The sequence below is a fragment of the Anguilla rostrata genome, chromosome 12 (genome assembly GCF_018555375.3).
Source record: "Anguilla rostrata isolate EN2019 chromosome 12, ASM1855537v3, whole genome shotgun sequence".
Taxonomy (NCBI): domain Eukaryota; kingdom Metazoa; phylum Chordata; class Actinopteri; order Anguilliformes; family Anguillidae; genus Anguilla; species Anguilla rostrata.
The window spans coordinates 38,965,933-38,989,222 of record NC_057944.1 but is presented as its reverse complement, the minus strand read 5'-3'; the positions used below and the strand labels follow the sequence as shown (position 1 = coordinate 38,989,222).

At 43.2% G+C, this 23,290-nt stretch overlaps 1 protein-coding gene and 1 long non-coding RNA gene across 4 annotated transcripts in view; one reads left to right on the top strand and one right to left on the bottom strand.

The window, feature by feature from the left end:
* The window catches only part of LOC135236577 (uncharacterized), a 39,277-nt gene that overhangs the window by 1,986 nt on the left and 14,001 nt on the right, over positions 1–23,290 (bottom strand). Inside the window, exons 2-3 of one of the 2 annotated variants that reach the window (XR_010324619.1) lie at positions 1,268–3,788; positions 809–926 (exon numbers count right to left, since the gene is read on the bottom strand). This is a non-coding gene — a long non-coding RNA (uncharacterized LOC135236577). Of the gene's footprint in view, positions 1–808; positions 3,789–23,290 lie in introns of both variants that reach the window. The other variant, XR_010324618.1, reaches the window with a different exon arrangement.
* Positions 3,788–23,174, top strand: trpc6b (transient receptor potential cation channel, subfamily C, member 6b). Of its 2 annotated transcripts, none has more exons than XM_064303029.1 (12): positions 3,788–3,939; positions 9,555–10,323; positions 12,779–12,973; positions 13,936–14,100; positions 15,084–15,300; positions 15,715–15,942; positions 16,633–16,897; positions 18,715–18,910; positions 20,370–20,573; positions 21,424–21,480; positions 21,950–22,025; positions 22,194–23,174. In XM_064303029.1, exons 1-12 carry the CDS (start codon positions 3,794–3,796, stop codon positions 22,358–22,360), a joined length of 2,685 nt encoding a protein of 894 aa, XP_064159099.1. In that variant the 5' UTR covers positions 3,788–3,793; the 3' UTR covers positions 22,361–23,174. The 2 variants fall into 2 exon arrangements, with proteins under 2 accessions (XP_064159099.1, XP_064159098.1); XM_064303028.1 differs by having other exon boundaries at positions 9,552–10,323.

Sequence of the window (23,290 nt, the reverse complement as noted above, 5' to 3'; positions counted from 1 at the left end):
GTTAAGGAATTATAATGCTGACTGCAGTCGTATTTGAACTCAAATACACACACAAATGCACAAAAATAGCTTTCACAAGATTTTTCATTCGTATTTTTAGCCAGGTATGTCTACTGATAACTCTCATCGGTGATGTTCTCCCGGATAATGAAGGTGGCAAGTGAATGTACTGTAAGAAAGTGCAACTTCACCGCACTGTTGTACTTGCTGTTAATATGGTCCAAGTGGAAACGCACCCTCTAGTGGCCCACAAGCTCAACTTCCAGTCTGTTTCCATAGCTGAACAAAGTTGTCAAATAAAGTCTCCAGTTTACCTCGGCTCTGCACAAATAAATTGGTGCTCGCTCTGATCTGGGTTGCCGACCGTTGGAAATAAATAAATAAATAAATAAATAAATAATAAATAAACGGGGAAGCGCCAATGTAAAATGTATTCGAGTTCAAGCAATGAATGACTTCGACAAGAAAAGTCTTGAAAGTTTGTGCGAAAGGTCACTTAGAGGATTTTTTGGGGTGTAATGTTTGAATGGGAAAGCCTATAATCTAATTACATTCATTATTCTAAATACTAAATACTAGCGTTACGTTAAGCACACGGTATAAAAGGCACACATTACTCAAGGCAGCACTTATAATTTAGTTAATTTACAGCTAGGAATTTAAGATACCTATTTAACGTCAGCTGGCACCAGGCAAAAATAAGTTCCTCATATATTGTAACTAGAGAAATTAACTTACAGTTATCAAGCCAATCACACGAAATACAACCAGTTAGCATATGAAGTTAGGTAAGCAAAGTAAAGGATACGGAGGGTCTGCGTCGTCCAAGAAATACGGCAGCATCACTCTCTCAAGAATGGATGGTCGCAGGTGTAGTGACCGCAATCTTCGGTCAAAGTCCGTCAGGCGCGGTCAAGATGGCATATCTTGAGAAATTATATCAGTGCCACCGGATACCTTAGGCTACTGCTTTGCCGCTTCAACGCAAAACAGGCAATAAAGCAAGCATACTTTTCTCTGAATTCACGAAATCACACAGAACATTTTCGCAAGCTAGTCAACATAGCAAGCTTTGTGACTTTCTAATAAACTCACACTGTCACATTGTTGATTTACAATGTTAGATCACGTTAGATTAGCAAAATACGGTGGTTGGCAAATTGGTGTTCAGTTCAACCTAAATATAACGCAAAGCTAGTTAGCCGGCGGCTAACGTAAGTACAAATGCAGCAACACAAGTCTGACCAAATACCCAGCTCGGATTTACCAAGGAGGTTCGCCCAAAGACACAGGTTCGTCATTCTATACCCCGGTGCTCTGCACCCCTGCTTTCTTCACAACCAGGGACGCACTTCCTTGACAACAAGCATAATCAGCTACAGGTTACGAGGGTGAGATACACGAGGATCATATGCACACAGCGATTACAGTAACAACAAAGAATACAACATATTGCAACCATTTTTATGTCAAGTTCAATCATCGAATTTTGCAATATTTAAATTAGTCATATCTTTGACCTATTTCTGTAACAGATAGCTAAATGGCTTTTTACTAATTATGCAAATAGAAGTCAGTGCCAGCCTCGTGTATGCATTATTTTGTATTTGTGTAATTTTCAACAGCAGGTTGGTAATGCAACTGCAGCGCACTAAATCATCTGCATCTTCACGCCTGTCCAGCAGATGTCGCTGCTTCCCACCAGGATGCAAAACTCTTTGGGTCATGGACCAAGGTGCAATTTTACACCCATAACCTAACTGTCAGGATGCGTTTCAACAGAAAATATCACCTTACCAGGTTTAAGCACATCTGATATATTGCCTGTGTGTGGAGAATATTTTACCATGGCAACAGATAAAACGTGTATTTCAGAAACGAAGATGATGACTGATGAATGAAATGGACAACAGACTGTTCCTGTGTGATTCATAGTAGCGGTGTGAGGTTCTGCGTGAAGCCATGAATGCACTATTATATGGACATGAAACTTATATTAATTTCTCCATCAGATTATATGAACTTTTTAGCCTGGAGCATTTTGAGGAATACATTTTTCCATTAAAAAAACAAAAAAAAAAAACAAAGTTAAATGAAACTGTCAAGAAGGCCATAACCAATGTTTAACTGGCTCCATGCTATAAAGTTGATTTAAATCAATACTGAAAGTTGATTTTAAAGTAAAAAAACATGATTTAAAAATTCCAGTTTTTGTATTTTAATTTTATTTTGTAAGTGTACATGCTCATTTTTTCGTGTGTCAGTAGCTCTTGGTGACTGAGCGCCATATTTTGATTGCAATGGAAGTGCTTCGCCACCCTTTTTACTGGCTTCATTATTCACCTGTCACTTATCAAATTTCTGCATTAATTTCCTAGATTAATTTTACATACAGTAACTTGGCACACTGATAACATGTTGGTGTACAGTATTCATGCAGTAGCGTTGTTCAAGACATATTTCCCCTTTGATATAATAATGTAAATATGACTATAAGACAGGGCACATGGTGGAACTTTAACAAAAAAAAAAAAAAAAATGTTTTAGTTACACCATAACTTGGCATTCACATTAACAGTTAAATGGACTCCAGCATAATTTATACCAACTGACACATTGTAGTTCCAAACTATGTAGGGTGTTTAGTGTTGATGTCCTGCATCAACACACCTTTCGCTCTGATGTCCTATATTAGAGCTAGAAAGTTATTATTAATGCAGGAACTGTTGTACATGTTTACCTAAATTATCTTTTGGCTTAGTACCCATTCATTTATTCATGAAGCTATATTTAAATTTGAATTAGAGACCAGTTAGTGTGTGTGCATGTAGTGTTGAGGGCCTATGTGGGCTTCAAGTGCTGCAATTTCAGTTCAAAATTAACACATATTGATTTTGTACTTCAATAAAGTAAATTTACAGTTTACTTTCAGCAGCACTGAAATTTGTTATTGCTGACCAGATGTAAGTTTATCATTAATAGGTTCAGGTCGACCACTACTATTTACAATTTACAATACAGAATGTTCTATTGATTTATATAGCCTACTGTAGGTGATTATATATTTAACCTCTCATAGCCATTTATAAATAATGTGAAATATATTTTAATTGTAGGAAAATCCCAGGTAAATGGATATTTAACGGTGAGGCAGGAATCACTCGTCTCTTTTAAATCAATAACATAAATAATACGGTGACACTTTATTCGGCTACCAGCAGGCTAGTCAATGCCATGCAATTATAGTAGCATACAGAGTCATTGGGCACGCGCACATCTATCATGTCCCAAACTTGTTTTTTTTCCCTTCTGCATTGCTCTCTCACACCTCAGTACCCATCCCACACAGAGAATATATTGCGGAGAATAGAGTAGTTCTTTCATTTCACCACCGGCTTCGCCGACTATGACTATAGATTATCACCCCATTCACTTTATTACGAAGTATTTTCTGATAATGCAACAATTTCTTTAAAGAAGATTCGCTCCGTTATGTGAAGACTTGCGACGGGAAATTCACAACGGCGAACGAACACCTCAAAGACAGATTTAAGTATTCCAAGAAGCAAGGTTACACTTGAAACCATCCACAAAACCCCCATCGCCCGGCGCAGCGTAACGCGGCACCAACGCGAAGAGATCCAACATCTCTGAATCCTCTCCCTGGAATCAGACGGGGAGGTAAGTCCAGCTTCAGAAGTAAGCAGGCGGGGAAAGCGTGGTCCCAGGTCCCAAAATGTCATCGCTGCGGTCCGCGCTGCTCGTAAACGCACGATGGGAATGATGCGCTAAAATGAACGAAAGGAAACGCATTTTAATCGAAGACGATGACTTCAGGAAACGCACAGTTATAAACACGGATATTAGCCAGAATGATCCACACATGAGTTCGGGAGTTGGAGGAACAGGCTTTTCCAATGACCACGGGCATTACCATGGGTGAGTGACACTCCTTCCATCTCCAGCATACCGTTGCCGAGGTTTTCTGTGACGCCTCTTCGCGAAAGTTAATTGTACCCAAGTCATTATTGCTGGGCAGAAACCTTCTTGAATTGTTCCGACAAACTATATGCTATAATATATTATACTACACAACTATCCAATAAAAACTACGCACATAAACTGCAAAATTGTCTAGTACTTTTGCCATCTGCTTGTATATTTATTTTAAAAAAAGGAAATGATTATTTACTCAGTAGTGTTGGGTACAGTTAAGGGCCTGGAATACATTTTACACAAACACAAGTCTCTCTCTCTCTCTTAAACACACACACACACACACACACACACACACACACCGTAAACTATATGCTATAATACATTATACTACACAACTATCCAATAAAAACTATGTACATAAACTGCAAAATTGTGTAGTACTTTTGCCATCTGCTTGTATATTTATTTAAAACAAGGAAATGATCATTTACTCAGTAGTGTTGGATACAGTTAAGGGCTTGGAATACATTTTACACACATGCACACACACGCACACACACGCACACAGTAATTTAAGAAACACTTGACATCAGGTCAACATTTACTACCATGGAAACCAATTACAAGCAAAGTGCACTTGACATTATTTGACTGTTGGTTTCTTCGAAAGGACATCTGTGGCGTGAAGTGTACAGAGAAACATGGTTCTGAAATCCTCCTGCAAAGCTAACTGTTAATAACTGACGTCACGTCAATCACAGCGTTTTGAACTTGACTTGTTAAAAGTTCTGATATATTGTAAGGGTGGAGTACTGGACCTTGATCCTGGAGCCCCACAGTGCCTGCTGGTTCTTCGGTCCATTTCACTAATTAAGCGATCCGTCTGACCAACCGGTCTGCCAAACAGCCCCCACGGCTCGTTTCCAAGGTCCAAACGGGCTGCAGACTGAAAGGAAAACAACAAAAACCTGCGGACACTGCAGCCCCCCAATAGCGGAGTTTTTACACCCCCCCTTGCAAAGGATCCCTCTACTGTATGCCATCCATTAGAGCGGGGGCACACAACAAGAGCTCACCATTTTGATGATTTTCATACAAACCCCTTTTCTTAACTACACTTAATTATTTACTCAATCTTTTTTTTTTTTGGTAAACTACTGAGCAGCAGTTGAAGGCTGCTCATATACCCTTGGATCGTTTACTCAGAGTAAACACTACATTACAGGCATTTAGCAGACACAGACACAAGTGGATGCACACATTGCATCCACTTATACAGCTGGATATATACTGAAGCAATGCAGGTTAAGTACCTTGCTCAAGGGTACAACGACAGTGTCCTATCTGGGAGTCTAACTTGTGACCTTTAGTTCGCAAGACCAGCTCCTTACCCATTGTACTACACTGCTGCCCCAGCGTTGGCATACGAACAGTTGTTTAGAAAACTAAGCCAGGGTCATTTTTAAAAAACCCAAAAACACACACCGGCCCTCCAGGACCACAGCTGATGCACTTCATGACCGCAGGCCAACCCATGCTCTTAACTTTCAGCACAGTCATATATTTAATCTGACATTTCTGATATAGTCATGAGCTACAGCAGCACACGGTATATTAATCTCTGGGGGAAAGGTTTCGCTGTGCTCCAGTATGGGAGCGGTACATCACTGGTGTGTACAGCAGATTACAAAATTACGACAGTAACTGAATGGAATAATAAGAAAACCGATACACTCTGGATCTACAGGAATGCAGGTGTGCACCTGTGCATTAAAAATAAATCAAAATAAATATTGCGGTAGCAATATAAATACTTTTCATGTTTATAGTACAGTTCAATTACATCCCATTCCTGAGGGATCACTCATATGGCTGGTTCTTGTGAGTAAGAGCCAGTCAGTACCCTAAAGACAGAAATAAATTTTGCCATGTTCTGCCCGGTACATGTTTAATACTTAAGAATAATATTTAATAACTTCTTAAACTCCGGACCCACCCAAAGGGAGCTCTCCTTTACACTGCACGTCAGCTAAACTGCATTAAAATTTCACTGCATAGAACTGCATAGAAGACTTTCACGTTTGAAGGATTACCAAGACACGCAGAAAAGAAATCAATATTTTTAATCCATTTTCAGGGTCTAGAGGTGGAGTCCTTTCTAACGAAGCATCGGAGACTGACAGGATCCCCCTATCCTCAGAAAGCCGAGACTGGTGATAGGTGATAGGATTGGTCATATAATACCTTCACTAGATCCTCCATGCTAGACTTGGGACATTACATAAACAACACCGCTGATGTACACACACTCACGCTCACACATGCATACACAGAGGAAGCTCATACTGTAAATGACGGTATATTCAGCACTGTATTGCCATAGCTTTGTAGTCACTTTGAGTGCATGCGGCTTGATTCATTACGCAGCATGCTAACAGGTGCTAATACTCTGACAGCGTCTGTTCGTGTGGCTAAGAATCTAATCATGCTTACCTTATAGACCCGCTTCCCTGAAACACAGTCAGTCTGTGGGGCCCTGTTACTTAGAAACACAGGAAGGAAGCCAATCTGTGGGGCCCTGTTACTTAGAAACACAGGAAGGAAGTCCCGCAACATTTTCATGCATCTCTTAAAGCATTAAAGAAGAATATTTTCAGAATGTCCTGAAGGTGCCATTTTGCCATGTATCGTGACACAGTTTGAAATCATAGCTCAGCTTGTCATTAAATCAATGAAATATTTTGAGCTTTACTTCAGCAAGTCAGCTCATGAAAAAATAAAGAAATAAGGCCTCTTCGTTCACCGTCTGAGCAGTGACATAAATGTCATGTTTTAGAAAAGAAATACAAGGCACATTTTGTACTGTACTGTACCCCATTTATATATGAAATGAAGGTGGCAGAACCATTTATAACCATAGCATTGAGAAGGCTTTCAACATGAGAGGAACTAGATGATTGAATAATAGGAAGTTCTCACAACTAACTAACTATCTATCTAACTAACTAACTAACCAATCACAAGGAAACCACACACTGTGAAGAATAATTTTCATCTAAACCCTTATTTGTCGGATCAAGTTCCAAAGAGTCTTAAGCAACGCTCACACACCGAGGAGCTGGTGCAAACTGCTTTGTTTTTGTGACAAGCAGGGGGACATACCTCCCTCCCTTTATGTGGTTAATTGATTCTTTGGAATATGTAAAGGCTCGAGGAGTGATATATATTTTCTTCCTGATTTACTGTAAGAAGCATGGCATGCGAATCGCTACGCCTGCCTGTTGTTGAAGGGCTGCTCATGTAAAGAAACTGAAGAGACAGGTTTTGAGTAGGAGGACACACAGTAAATGGCAGTGACTTGCAGTAGGAGTGAAATTAAAGTTGCTTGATTACCCAATCATTACAGTATCTGCCTCATGTTTTCAGTATGTACATTACAAGTGAGGTGCAACTTCGATCGCTGCACGCGCTGGCTATTCAGGTTTGTCTGGACATGCAGAATGTGGCACAGTCTTTATGGTGACCAGTGTGCAAATTTACTGTTCACAGATGCTGTGCACATTTGTACCATTGAAATGTTCATTTTTCTGAACTGTAAGGAGTATTTCTCACACTCTCACATTCTGTTTCTTGTTACAACCACAACTGTAACCTCTGAATTTTAATGTAATCTTTTATTTAAATTATAGACTGACAAGTGAAATCTGTGGTATCCCAGTTTACAGAGTCACTGAATATATTTGAACATTCAAATTGGAAATTGAAGAACGCAAAGTCCAAGCACCTGGAAAAAAGCCAAATATGCATTGCCTTAATTAGTTTGCAGAGATCACTATGGAAGCACTTTAACAGGCTTCTGTAACAAGCTAAATTGATCAAGAGATCTGCTGTGCTTGCACACGGCTCACTGTAAGGACCAAGTCTGAGAAGCCCTACCGTACAAGATGTCAAGGATTTGAATAAACAGAAATCAGAACACAAAAACATTAGACTCCACCCTGAAAACCTTACCCTCAATAAAATTTCATTTAAGAAAAAGGTCAATGTGATTCACTTTGACACATCTCTTACTAATAGTGCGGTGTGGGTATATTTTCAGCTGAAACAGCGGGCACCGGCACAATGTAATCAAACACTGAGCAATCTGTTAGCATACCCAAGACCCCGAGCGTATACTGTGAACCCTTCCCTCTGTGAATTATGGCTGATGAGTTGCTGTTGGCCAACTGCCACCGGAAGCTCCGCCCCCCTTCCCTCATTTGTGGACAGAAAGTCTTAATGAAAATTTACTGAGAAGCCACATTAAAAAAAATATAAGAGAGGCCATTGTAAATATGCAGTCTCGGAAGCCATCATGGTTGGGGCTAAACAGTCGCATTGCTTGACATTATTGTTTCATTATTTAAAGAGAGAAATGTGAAATAATGACAAAATGAACCCTACAGAAAATTAATTTGCAGTTTTTCAGGACTAAAATTAAATAAATTAAGACATTGTTTGTGAAAAAATAATGTGTCCTTTCAGACAGAAATCTGGTCACCACATGTTGAGTACTATTTTCTATTGTCTATTGATGGAATGGAGATCATGAATACTCAAATCTGGACCTCAAATCTAAATCTAACCCTGGTTTTCTTTTCCCCTATGTATTTAACTGAACAAGTAGTGTTACTGATTGGACAGACTGTATTCACACCTGACTCCCAGGTAAAGGAAGGGTGGCAAACCAGCGGTTCTCAGCCCTCAAGGGACATAAATTGAGTAACGGGTGTTGATGATAGTTTCAAAGGTCATTAGCGTGTCAATAATATAGATCCACAAATGAACAATGTGTCATCAGTAAAAACCATGTAGAATGGGATTTTTAAAAAGTTTCTCCAGACTCAGAAGACCATGTTCTGAAATAAGTGAAAACCAACTTATTTTTTGCAGTTTCTTTCACCCGAGAAAAGGTCTGTAACAGAATGTCCAAACCCACACTCAGACTACGCAATTTGTTCCCGCAGCATTCGCCCACTGATGTTGGACAAGATAGACTTGTTTGTGCCCAAATATGAAAGCTGCTGTCATCTCAATCTGGTCATTTTCCCAATATGTCACTCCATGTTATGTGAGGCATGTTATGTAATGTTGGTACGTAATTTCTGTCCTCCAAAGTTCTTTCTTTGTTGCACAAATTAAGAACTAAAACAAAATGGCATCTCATTTTCAGTCTGCCCCTCCCTTCGGTAATAGGACATTTTTTGAAGCCCTACCTAGACAACTTTTTTGTTTCCGCACACATCCTATTGGTTTCTAAGGGCTTTTCCCCCCCTTCAACCCTCCCTGTGCCCACCCTCCCCCCCCCCACCCCTTGGGAGTACACCCCCCACATTGAGGACCACTGCATAAATCTATGCTATTTGCTTTTGTTATTATTTTATTTCTGATATGTTAAAAGGCTTTTAAAAACGATTCCCCTGGATCTCTAAGATCGTCCTTGCCATTACAGACAAGACTATGTGTTGTTTCTCTATGCTCCTTTTCCCTGGAACGTCTCTCGTCCTCAGACGCCCTCCTGCGAAACTTTCCTTTACTCGAATTCTGTTGCTAAGATGGCTTCTCTCCTTCAGTAGGCGGGGAAGTGGCAACGGGCCAATCCTGACGCGGCTCCCCCCGGGGAAGGCGAGGCGGCAGGGTGCGCGTGGGCCCGCCTACATGTTCAGCGCCCGCTCCGACAGCCTATCGCTGACCGAGGAGCGCTTCCTGGACGCGGCCGAGTACGGCAACGTGCCCGTGGTGCGCCGGATGCTGGAGCAGCTGCCCGAGCTCAACGTCAACTGCGTGGACTACATGGGCCAGAATGCACTGCAGCTGGCCGTGGCCAATGAGCACCTGGAGGTGACGGCGCTGCTGCTGAAGAAGGACAACCTGGCGCGGATCGGCGACGCCCTGCTGCTGGCCATCAGCAAAGGCTACGTGCGCATCGCGGAGGCCATCCTGGCTCACCGCGCCTTCGGCGACCCGCGGCGGCTGACGGCCAGCCCCGGCCAGGCCGAGATGGCGCACGACGACTTCTTCGCCTACGACGAGGACGGCTCGCGGTTCTCGCAGGACATCACGCCCGTGCTGCTGGCCGCCCACTGCCAGGAGTACGAGATCGTGCACATCCTGCTGAGCCGGGGCGCGCGCATCGAGAGGCCGCACGACTACTTCTGCAAGTGCAGTGCCTGCGCCCACCACCAGAGGCACGACTCCTTCAGCCACTCCCGCTCCCGCATCAACGCCTACAAGGGCCTGGCCAGCCCCGCCTACCTGTCGCTCTCCAGCGAAGACCCTGTCCTGACTGCCCTGGAGCTCAGCAACGAGCTCGCCATACTGGCCAACATCGAGAAGGAGTTTAAGGTAGGGAGCCCTGTGATCCAGCCGGGCCTTACTTCCCTATCGTACCTGATATTAGGAAGCATTTTTCTAACACAGTGTCAAGATGAAGATACTTCATTGTCATATCAGTAAACCCTGAGAGGGATTTTTTGCAGTGCAGCTCAAAAGGACAAGACAAACACAGTCACATAATTCACATACAATACACACCATCTCATAATAAATTACGATCACCAATAACCGATGTAGCATGAGGATTACCCCAAAAATGAAAATATTAAAGTAACATAAATTAAATGGCAACAATAATAAAAATTTCCAATAAAATCCAATAAAGTGCACAGTGCTTTCGCCTAGTCATTGGTTGCTCAAAGAACCTTTGTTGAGTTTAAATACCGTATGGCTAGAGGATAAGTGCTATTAGATAAATGTGGTGAATGCTCCCTAGTCTTGTATAAGCAGGAAGTGGTTTAAAGAGATAGTTTGCAGGGTGAGAGGTGTCAGTAAAATTTTATGAGCCTTTCGAAGCAATTTGCTGTGGTGGACAGATAAAACCGAGGGGTGATCAAGCCTGGTGATTTTAGAAGCCTTACGCACCACTTTTCCCAATCTGCCTCCCCATATGTGCCTCTGTGTATCCGTACCAGACGGCGATAGAGAAAGTCAGCACATTTTCAATGACAGCCCTATAAAAGTGTAGCACTGCCTCCTGGGATTCCAAAGTCCCTCAGCTCTCTCGAATTACAGCTGTTTATGGGATTTTAATATAATGATGTTGGTGTGGTCCTCCCATTGCAATGAGTTGCAGTTTGTAGTACCTAATCATATATACATATTTCAGATTTGTAATCAAAGAATAATTTTCATGTGTGGTTTATGTACACACTCTCAGCTTTTGGATTTACCATGTAGAAATTACAGAACTTTTTTATACATAGTCCCCCCATTTCAGGGCACCATAATGTTTGGGACATATTAATGTTATGTAAATGAAAGTGGTCATATTTAGTACTTTGTCACATATCTTTTGCATGTGATGACTGCTTGAAGTCTGTGACCCATAGGCATCACCACTAGCTGAGTATCTTGTCAGGTGATCCTCTACCAGGCCTGTACTGCAGCCATCTTCAGCTCCTGCTTGTTTCGGAGGCTAGTTGACTTAAGTTTTCTCTTCAGCACATGAAAGGCATGTTCAATTGGATTCAAATTGGGTGAATGCCACTGAAGAATCTTTCCGTTTTTTTTGGCTTTGAAAAACTCCTTACTTGCTTTAGCAGCATTAGTGGGATCATTGTCTTGCTGTAGGATAATGCACCATCCAAAAAGTTAGAAGGGATTTGGGTGAAAGTGAGTAGATAAGATGGTTCTGTACACTACAGAATTCTTTCTGCTGATGCTACCATGTAGTTACATCATCAATGAGGACAAGTGAGCCAGTAAAAAAAACTTTAACTGTTAAAAAAACCCCAACAAATTCATGTGAACAGTTCACACAATCAGTGCTGGGGTTTTAAGTGTTAAATTGGGCATAACAAATGTGTGTTTAATCCACAATCACAGCTAAATTCCTGTATCTCACATGTTGATTCATGAACATTTAGAGCAAGAAATCTCTGTGATTTGCCTGGTCTCTAGTATGTGGGTGGGCAAGTCCCAAAGGAATTAGTTTTCCTGATTAGATTTCACTGGCTCTTGGTAATTTCCATTTTAAACAAATGCACTGCAATACATCCTATATTGCATTTATCTACATTTTTTAAACATTTATTATATATACATATATTTTTTTAACGTTTGCAGTCTTCTGTTATTCTCATGATCTCCAAAATTTATATCCAGATTATTCTCGAAAATGGCATAAACTTAACACATTAAACAACTTGCTGCTAGCATTTTTTTTGTGTAAAATTACAGAATGTTGTGACCCGGTTAGGTCAAGACATTCTGTCTGTAATCTAATAAAAAAATGGCAGCAGCGGGCTCTCGCTGCTTTGTGCTGATATGCAGTTTTCAGGAATAGACTCAATGCCTGTTGCAGGTGTGCTAATCGTATTGGCTAAGCCCTCACGCATGACAGTCTGGGAGAAATCAAAGCAGATTTATTGCAACACTTTACTGCCCTTTAGAAATTAACTTGTTTTATATTCAGACTACATTTTATGATGCCATCTGCGAGTCTCCACCTGGTGTCAAACCCATTAATATTTCACTACTTCTGTGAACTCTGTGGTACAATCAAAGGCCTTAGTCATAGGTCATAGGTCGTGTGCACACAATCCTGTGGGATGAAGAACCGCGAAAGCAGGTCCTGACTGGTGACCTTGGAGCTGCTTTTATTGATCTTCAGGTCATCTCATTCATATTCACCTTCTTATAGACACCCTGTCTGCCGATACATCACTCTCCTCTTCGGGGCATCCCATCTTCGATTCTTCCACTGAATTATTCCATGTGTATTTTTATTTATTTATTACAGAACGATTATAAGAAACTGTCTATGCAATGTAAAGATTTCGTGGTGGGGCTGCTGGACCTGTGCCGGAACACGGAAGAGGTGGAAGCCATCTTGAACGGCGACTGCGAATCGAGGGAAAGTTCGCGGACGTTGGACGGATCCTGCCGGCCATGCCTCATTCGCTTAAAACTCGCCATCAAGTACGAGCTGAAAAAGGTAAGAGTGAAAGTATCGTATATCATGGCTGCAAAGATTTAATTATATTAATCATCATTCATGGGCAAGCAGGAAAATCCTCGTCAAAGAATTTGAACGTTTGAAAAAGTAAATAAAAAAAAACTGAAGGAAAAGCGATGGATTCTTAGCGGATGGGAATTATAACATTTGCAGTGTTATTTTCTCACATTATCAAAACCCTCTAAAGACTACAGTGCACTGTGTTTCAAGAAATTCTGACTTCTTGATCTTGACTTAAGCATTGACTTGATCTTAAATTGACTTAAATTAAGATTTGTCTTGTTCATGGAATATAATGCAAGGTGCTGAAATAAAATGATCAATGTTATAAGGAATGTTACATCAATTCACAATTTTTGGGAAAATACACTAATTATCTCCTTATTTCCACGAACATATTGCATTATCTTTTTTTTTCTTTTTTACGAAAATACATTGCCTTGAAATATATTTATTTTTAGCATAGGTTAGGTCAGAGAGTAATGTTTATTGTGTGAACTTAATGTGTTCATGGCTAGGAATAACTGCTACAAAATTAGTATTATACCTTATCAGACCTGTGTTTTGTTGTGTTGCTTTGGTATGCACTTATTGTGCGTCGATTTGGATAAAAGTGTCTGGCCAATTGGTAAATGGTAAATGGACTGCATTTATATAGCGCTTTTATCCAAAGCGCTTTACAATTGATGCCTCTCATTCGCCAGAGCAGTTAGGGATTAGGGGTTAGGTGTCTTGCTCAAGGACACTTCGACACTCCCAGGGCGGAGTTTTGAACCGGCAACCCTCCGACTGCCAGACAATCGGTCTTACCTCCTGAGCTATGTCGCCCCAATTAAATGTAATGTAATATTTACCATATTTTCCAACATGTCCATATATTTACAGTATGTTGCAGTATATTGCATTACGGAAAGGGATATATCTGCTGTATTTCCATGCAGTTTGTGGCCCATCCAAACTGCCAGCAGCAGCTCCTCTCCATCTGGTACGAGAACCTGTCGGGCCTCCGGCAGCAGACCACCGCCGTCAAGATCCTGGTGGTCCTGGGCGTGCTGATCGGCCTTCCTCTCCTGGCCGTGGTGTACTGGATCGCTCCCGGGAGCAAGGTCAGCTTGGGCTGGCCCCGCCCCTCTCCCCCCCCAAAAAAACAAAAAACAAAAAAAGCACAGCCCCGACTGTGCGCGATCCCAGCTTTAAGAAGCCATCAGGGTGGCGGTGACACTGCTTCCGTTCAGCGATTCGCTGCGTCTCGAGGAAGCATCGCATCAATTGCTCTCTTCGAGGAGACATGCAGTAATCTGTCCTGATACGTAAAGCTTCAGATGTTGTTACATGCCAACATAAAAGAACAGAAAGCATAAAAATATCGGTGGACTAGACCCACTGTATTTAGCAGAGAGCATTGTGCCTGGGGAAATTGATCATTTTTACATAACACTATTGTGAAATAATATAATGCAAGTATTTCTGTTATGTAAAATGTAACAGTAAAAGACTGAACACTATTTTACCCTGTAAAATGATACATGGCTTATAAAGCATTAATAACAGCATTATGAATCATAGAATGCTAGTTATAAATAATTAATATACTGCAGTAGTCATTAAATGACTATATGTGTAGCAGTCGAGCAGCCCAGGGTTGCCAGTTTTAATAAACTTCTACAAAAGGACAGAATTTGTGTTATTGTTATGCTGTTTGCTGCATAACAACATCATAGCCTTATCACTGATTGAATTTTCTCAGTCTGGCAAATTTCTTCCTTTCTCCATTTTCCCCTCATCCACACTGGCATGCTTTTCCTTTTATTCAGATTGAATCAATTCACGGTCTCTCTTCCTTCTGCCCTCCCCCTCTCCCTCCCACTCTCTTTCCCTTCCACCTGCCCGCTCCCTCTCTCTCTCCCTCTCTCCCTTCCACCTGCCCTCTCCCTCTCGCCCTCCCGCTCTCCCTCCGGCCCGCCTGCTGTCTCTCCCCCTTCGCTCCCTCACTCTCCCTCTGCCTCCCTCTCTTCCACCCTCCCTGTCGCTCTCTCTCCCTCTCGACCGCCCTCTCCCTCTCTCTCTCTCTCTTCCCCCCCCCTCTCAGCTGGGGAGGATCATGCGAGGCCCCTTTATGAAATTCGTGGCCCACGCAGCGTCCTTCATCATTTTTCTCATCCTCCTCGTCATGAACGCAGCCGATCGGTTCGAGGGCACCAGTCTGCTCCCCGACATGACGACCCAGGACCACCCGCTGCAGCTGTTCCGCATGAAGACCACCCCCTTCACCTGGATGGAGATGCTAATTATATCCTGGGTCGTAGGTCAGATCCCTTAACCTTGCGAATTCCATTCCGCTCCACGTCTAACTGCTGACTCTCCTTAACAGACAGATATACATGACAACTGCAAGGTTTTTAAGGAACTGCAGAAGGGGTGCAATGTAGTACCCATCTCCCTTTGTGTTAATACAATTTGTGTTAACTTGTTAATTTTGTGTTATTACACTAAATGGAAAATGTATCATGTTGTATGAATAAAAAATGATTATACTATCCTTTCCTACTATGAAAACTAAAAGTAACAGCTTTGCTTCACTGGTTTTCAGCAAGAAGGATGTCAACCTTATGAGTTGGCAAACGACACAAGCATAATTTGAAACAGATTAAAAAGAAATGAGACGGACTCTTGGCTAACCAGCTTCTCCAAGGGTTGATGTCTTGCGTTTGTGCTTTTAGGGATGATCTGGGCCGAATGCAAAGAGATCTGGTCCCAGGGCCCTCGGGAGTACCTGCTGGAGCCGTGGAACCTTCTGGACTTCGGAATGCTGGCCATCTTCGTGTCGTCCTTCATCGCCAGATTCATGGCATTCTGGCACGCCCGCTTGGCACAGAGCTACGTGAACGAGCACTACACGGACCTGTCCAACATAACCCTGCCCTTCCACATCGAGTACTACCGCCTCGGTGCGTCTCACAGCAGCACTGTGACCGCAGATGAGTCGATAAGAGTCCATCCCCAACCAACGCAAATGCAAAAACAGAAACTACTGACAATTATTTGACAATACAATTCGTTTTTTTTAAAATAATATTTTCATAAGTATTTTAAAAATGACGAAATTGGGGTGTGTAGAATTGCTGTGGTGGCTCCTGTCAATTAACTGACCACAAGGCTGTGCTTCTATTTGAAGGCTAATGCAAAGGCTTCCACAACCATAGTGAATAACTCTGAAAAAGCAGGAAGCTTTACCGCCTCGGTTTCCTTGTGGAACTCATTACCTAACTAATTTTCTTTGGTAGTAAAGGCGTTTCAAAGGTCACAATATTAGTTCCACTAATAATAATTCTGTCGGTTTGTCACCATCTCAGTCAATAAGCTTCGCATGCACCTGCGCCTGAAGCCATAGACTTCAGTTACACTGCCCACACTATGGGCAGAAATGTCCTTGAGACTAATGGAATCTACTCTGTAATTGCCCCAAGTCACAGAATCCAGTTAGCACAGGCTGCAGGATGGCAAGCCCTGTTAGAGGCAAACTATAGAAAGCCTCAACAAGTTCTGTTGTTTTGATTTCGGATTTTGAAACCCGTTTGAAAAAAAACAAAAAAAAAAAAAAACGGAAATAACTGCCTCTGTTGGTTCTTCCGCCGCAGCCCGGATCAAGTGGGTGCCCTCTGACCCCCAGGTGATATCCGAGGGCCTTTACGCCATCGCCGTGGTCCTGAGCTTCTCCCGCATCGCCTACATCCTGCCCGCCAACGAGAGCTTCGGCCCGCTGCAGATATCGCTGGGCAGGACGGTGAAGGACATCTTCAAGTTCATGGTGATTTTCATCATGGTCTTCCTGGCCTTCATGATCGGCATGTTCAACCTCTACTCCTACTACCTTGGAGCCAAGCAGAACAATGCCTTCACCACGTGAGTTTATCCGAACATTGTGCTGGTTGGTTGCAGTGGGGGGAGATAAGCCAAAACGTGTATAGCTCCAGATGTTCCATCTCATAAATCATTATGTGAGAATATGCAAACCTGGTTCAATGTTGAAAACTGCGCACCACGTGAAATGTTTTGAGCCGTGAGTATTTCATGAACAAATCTGACATCCCCCTTCCCCAAACCCAAGATGGCTAATAATTTCCTTATTACATTCCGACTTGAACACGTTATTTCCACTGAGTTAATAGATTAAATAGTTGACTGGTGTGTTGAAAAAAGTAGACGCACACTGTGGTGAGACTGAATCTCACCTGTGTGTGTATGATGTAAATGTGTAAAGGTTTCTGAATGCTTCAAACGAACTGGTTCGTAACATACGTTGTCCGACTATGTCGGACATTTGTTTCGTTCATAAATTTTCCGAAGTAGCTAAACTCGAAGGTGGGGTGAGAAGCCGTCTGTCATAGAGAGGCACAAGATTTTATTTAAGAATTCAGCAACTTCCGCGTCTATAGTCGCAATGCAGAGTCATACAAATGTACATATTGGCAAACACTATCATCACTGCATAAGGGGCAGGAAAGTTACAAATTCACAACTCCGCCAATTCAAACGTCAGAAAGGAGCTTTCAGAGGCTCACAGACATTCTGAAGCATGCAGGGAGCCCGTTTTACATTCTGAAGGCAGCAGTGCAGCGTGTGCAACTTCAGCGCAGATTTATGGTCCTGACTGAATTAAGGTAATCCAGCTGAGGGCTCCTCATTACATTAGTTTAATTGCTTCATATCGTAAAAGTCTCCCAGCACTCAGTCCCCAATGGAGGAACCGGCATAGAACACTACAGGTCCTCGCTGATGGACTGACTGACCAGTTTCTCACTCGTGAAATCTAGAGTGGGGGAAAAAGCGCAGGCAGAGTATTCATCATCATTTACTGTCCGTTTGTCTGTCTGTTTACTGTTATTTGACCGTGCTCAGAAATTATTCAAACTGCGGAAAGCGACGCTGTAGGTCCTCTATCGAATGAATCAGGCTGGTTCCGTTAGGATGCAATATTTAGGCCACTTACTGTATACTATGAATGTAAACAGCAAGCAGTGAAAGTCTAAATCCCTTTATAGTCGTGATTACAACCGACTGCACAGAGTGGACCAGAAGTGAGGCCAGTATGGAAACACAAAAAAATGTGCCAATGTTTGGAATTCTGCAGGAATACATCTCCATTCATACTTTGGGAAGTCAAGTCAGTTGACTTAGCCGATGCAAATACAGAAAATCATCTCGAGTGATCTTCCAAAATATTCCATAAATGTTTAATTGGGTCCAGATCTGTAACATGGATAACGCTGATGTCATGCAATTCAAACTGCTGGGTAGCTGCTCGTTCTCTGCGTTCGCCCCTGTCTGCAGAACAGAAATCCATTAATGTAGAGCGAAGGTGATTCACTGGTATGACCAAGTATGTTTTGACATCAAACTTTCCTTCTAAGTGTTTTAGTGCACCCAAAAACATTCCAGGAAAATATGCCTCAATCCATTACAAGAACCACCAGAATCCATGATTGCTGCCCTTTTCATTTTTTGTTCACTATTATTTGTACTTTGTGAAAGCTCTGATAATTGAATGTGATCATCATCATATTCCGATAATGGTTTCCATTTTCACTGCGGTGCTCATACTCAGCGCTCATTGACCAGACGTTTGACTTCAACTTTCGCTATTTTTTTTTATACACTGTGCGTGAAAGTGATAATGTTTTCCTGTTTTTCTCTCATGTGCACTCTTTGCTTTTTTCCAGGGTTGAAGAAAGCTTCAAAACGTTGTTCTGGGCCGTGTTTGGACTGTCGGAAGTGAAATCGGTGGTGATAAACAACGGACACAAGTTCATCGAGAACATCGGCTACGTCCTGTACGGCGTGTACAACGTGACTGTGGTCATCGTGCTCCTCAACATGCTCATAGCCATGATAAACAGCTCTTTCCAGGAAATCCAGGTAACTCCAGGTATTCATTCTGTCCAATGAATCATCAGAGCTCCTAAAATATCGACTACAGTGGAAAACATTTTTTCTTGAATTTTGATGCTAGTAAAATCAAATCTACAAATGAAATAACAATAATAATAATAATTTTATTTGTATACGTTTTGTACAAAACACACGTCCCAAAGTGCCAGGCAGAAAAGGTAAGAGACACTTTCAGCAAGAGCAGGCCGGGTTCTCTCATTCTCTCTTCGAAAGCGATTTGTGATGGTTATCTCTGGTTCGTCCGCTCCATTCCGCGGTCTCAGCCGCCGCGCGGTTTGGGTGAGATACACGCGTGACCCGTTCCATTATCTTCCACGCGCGCACGCGACCACCTCAATTACACATTAACCAATGGCTCCTGGACCTGTCTGAGCCGCTCCCGAAGCACAGAGGTAATTACTCCGCGCCCCAGACACTCCCAGGCGCAGGAAAATGAGGCAGGGAATTTCATTTTAAAGTTGAACAGAACTGGAGGGGCATCATGAGGGTGTGCAGGGGGGAAAAAAACTCAGCAAGCTCAAACAGATGGTCCAACAGAAGCGGTTCACACTGGGGGTTTTAAGAATTTTTTTTTTTTCCCTCAGCACCATAGACAAAAATAAAAAGTATCCCCTGCAATCACACACGCGTAGCGGTGAATTATTTTTTTAACATTACGTGTTCCGCGAGGTCCACAGGTGGCGGGTGGGTACGAAATGGGACAGTTGATTGCGCTGCAGTGTATTTCTGTTCCAGTACAGCCTGACTGCCCCAGACGTTTCCCCAGCATTAGCCTTTTTCCTGGAATAGCGTGCGAAAGTCTGCGATTCAGAGAAGAGGAAGCACAAAAGCTAAGCTGCTAGGGTAACAGCGTTTGCTCTTGTTCCAGGAGATCTGCAGGAAGTGCAGGCTTTGGTTGTTCCTCAGATGCTAATTGATCAATTAACACAGACGACCGCAGTTAAGTCGTCTCGCCTGGTTTCCTGGTTTGGGATTGGCTGCTGGTTTTAGGGTGAAATAGCCCGGTTACCCTACAGCCCTGTAAGGGGGTAGAGCGGATACCACTGTGCCAGATAGAGCACATACCTCCTGGGTGGGCACAGTATTTACATGTTTGAATCCCTTGCAATTGACATCCTGTGCACACTGTCTTTTATGGTTACCTGCCCAGGGACAACAGATGAAATTTAGCTTGATGGCAAATTCTGGCATGGACAGGTGGCTGCCCACTGTCCCTATCAAATAATCAAATATATTTTAGAAACACAAATTCATTTTTTTTTGATTATGTGTCAGTATACATACTACATGTCCTGTACCTGAAAAAATCGAACCATCTGACTTTGTCTTTCTGTCTGTCTGTGTCTGTCGGTCCGTCTGCCTGTCTGTGGATGTCCGTCTGCTTGTCCGTCCGTCTGCCTGTCTGTTTCCATCCGTCTGAGTTCAGGACGACGCTGACGTGGAATGGAAATTCGCCAGAGCCAAACTGTGGTTCTCCTACTTCGAGGAGGGAGGGACGCTCCCCGTCCCGTACAACCTGGTGCCCAGCCCCAAGTCCCTGTGCAGGCTGGCGCTGGGTCTGCGGGACCTGCTGCTGCCCCTGGCCCGCAGAAACGGGGGCAACTTCAGGGGGGACACAGAGCTCAGCGAGGTGGGACTGTCCCTGCACCCAAAAAACCCAGACCCGTGCCCTCTCACACCCCCTTTTTCTAAGCAGGGCCCCTTTAACCAGAGCACAATGAAACAAAAAAAAAAAGCACAGAGTGCTGTTTCATAAAGCTGGATTACTGAGTTAGCTGGGTAAAACCCAGAAGACTCCCAAATCTGGAACATGGACTAAAGTAAAAAAAAGAGCTGTTCTGGGTTTTACACAGTGCAGTTATCCACCTAACTCAGTAATGTCAAACACTCCCCTGTTCAAACTCTTATCCAGACTTACACAGTTTTACATTTTTATTAACACACATTCCATTTGCCTAAAGCAGTTGATGTTGTGTAGTTTGCTCAAGGGTACAGTAACCCCCCATCCCTGGTGCCCCATTTGAGAATGGAACCTGGAGCCGCTGAGTTACTACCTCAGGTCCCTAAACATTACAGTATACTACCGCCAAAAATCCATTACTGTTGCACTGGCGATCCATAAATTTAACACTGCGCCTGTCCCATAATTCTCTGCTCACAGAGAAAATATGAAAGCAGTGGAATTCAGTTGATTTGTAGCATTTGAGCTGTTTTGTAGCATAGTGAAGCTACCTTTTGCAGAGGATCTCAATATTTTTAAATACAGTGCAGTGAGACTATACGACGAATATAATATATGACTAACAGTAGCACACTCATAAATCTGTTGAATGGCACCCCCATGTGGCAAGATGAAACACTGCAGCACAGATTTTGGGCGAGAGGAAATTCAGCTTCAAATCGGCATGTTATTTCGCTCTTCAGGAAGTATCTGAATATTAATATACATATTCATGGGACTTCTCTGTGTGTCGTTTCAGCTTGGACAAAGCAAGGACTCAAGTGCGAGAAGTTCACCTTGTTCAAGTCGTCACCAGGTAGAAATCACCTTTATGCACCCGTGTGCATGTGTACCAAATACTAAATAATAAGCAAACAGCAAATACACTTACTTAATGACTCGCACTAATACATATGCAATTCTATTGCAACTCACAGTGGTTTAAACAAAATTAGTATTGAATATGTGCTCTTTGGTTATATGTGGCTGTAGTAAAAAATACATTTTCCTGTGTGAAATGTACTGCTGTGCTCCTGAATCTCCTCTGTCTCTCCTGCCTGGTCTGTGCTCTCCTGCCTGGTCTGTGCTCTCCTGCCTGGTCTGTGCTCTCCTGCCTGGTCTGTGCTCTCCTGCCTGGTCTGTGCTCTCCTGCCTGGTCTGTGCTCTCCTGCCTGGTCTGTGCTCTCCTGCCTGGTCTGTCTCTCCTGCCTGGTCTGTCTCTCCTGCCTGGTCTGTGCTCTCCTGCCTGGTCTGTGCTCTCCTGCCTGGTCTGTGCTCTCCTGCAGAAGATAATGAAGAGGCTGATAAAACGCTACATCCTCAAAGCACAAGTGGATAAGGAGAGCGACGAGGTGAATGAAGGTAAGGGCCCGGAAGGGAAACGCCCAATCCCGTCGTCCCGCTGGACTGCGGAGCTGGGCGCGTTGCCACGGCAACCGCACCAACGACGACGCCTTCAAACCAGCCCTTGCCTGTTTTTAAAAACTGTTCCCCTGCCCTGAGACTGTGTAACCCTTGTCGTTTTGGCAGGCGAGCTGAAGGAGATCAAGCAGGACATCTCCAGCCTGCGGTACGAGCTCCTGGAGGAGAAGTCCCACAGCATGCAGGAGCTGGCCGAGCTCGTCAGGAGGCTGGGGGGGAAGGTCTGCACCCACCCCAAACACCAGTCGCCCCCGGCACGGCACGGGACGTCCTAACCCAGCCGGGGGGTGGAAATAAGACACCGGCGCCGCAGGTGTGACACGGCGCAGACCACAGGAAGCAGATCACAGGGAGCGCACTTGTCCCAAATCCCACAGGCCTCTCTGTCTCCAGCTACGGCTGCTTTCTGTGTCGCTTTGTCTGAGACAATCCAGTATAAATATTTAGTTTTAAATCTACACTGTAATAAGTCATCCCCCCCAGTTCAGCTGCTTTAATTACCCTCCTCCCTCTTCACCTCAGCTGGTGTGTGCCTCAAAATGGCTGCCGTGCATCACCCAGGCGAGCGCTATAGGCTACTGCTGGTGGTAGCCGAGGTCAGGTTTCCTCTTCGCTGAAAGTCACTTTCATTGTGAGATGAAGGGTGCAATATAAAAACCCCTGATGGTGCCTTTTCCACAGAACTCCCCATCAGGCTAAGGAAAATCGCTATTGACAATTTTGATTAATACGGAGAGTGGAGGACAGACACTATGGGCCAGAGTTACTAAGGAACAGCTGCTCTCTGTTGCAGTTGCAGATACAGATACATTAATGACCAATTTACCCAGACCGGTTCCGTTTACGCAATAAAATAAATTCAATGCCCTTATTCGCAATTTTGTGGTAGAAGACAAAGAAGGTTCAGGAACAAAACAAGATGCTTACACGTCCAGATTATAAGGCCCTAAGAGATCGGTACAGAGCAACCAGGCACAAGCGAGGGAAAAAGAAAGTGTAGGAAGTAGCCTAATACAAGACAAATTGAGAGGATAAACATTTGGAGTGACATCACATACAGAATTAATTCATTAGGTATAATAAAACGAACAGTAGAGTACGTAAAGGAAAGATGCACGATGTTAGGCAGCGTACAAAAAGAAAACCTTTATGAGGGCAAAAGCCACAGGCAGTGAGTCCAAGTAAGGAAACTATATTTTTAACAC

Coding starts and splice junctions, on each gene's coding strand:
- trpc6b (XM_064303028.1), top strand. CDS start 3,794: ATGAACGAAAGGAAACGCATTTTAATCGAAGACGATGACTTCAGGAAA. Junction 15,943..16,632: donor CATCGAGTACTACCGCCTCG/GTGCGTCTCACA, acceptor CTTCCGCCGCAG/CCCGGATCAAGTGGGTGCCC. Junction 18,911..20,369: donor GCTCTTTCCAGGAAATCCAG/GTAACTCCAGGT, acceptor GTCTGAGTTCAG/GACGACGCTGACGTGGAATG.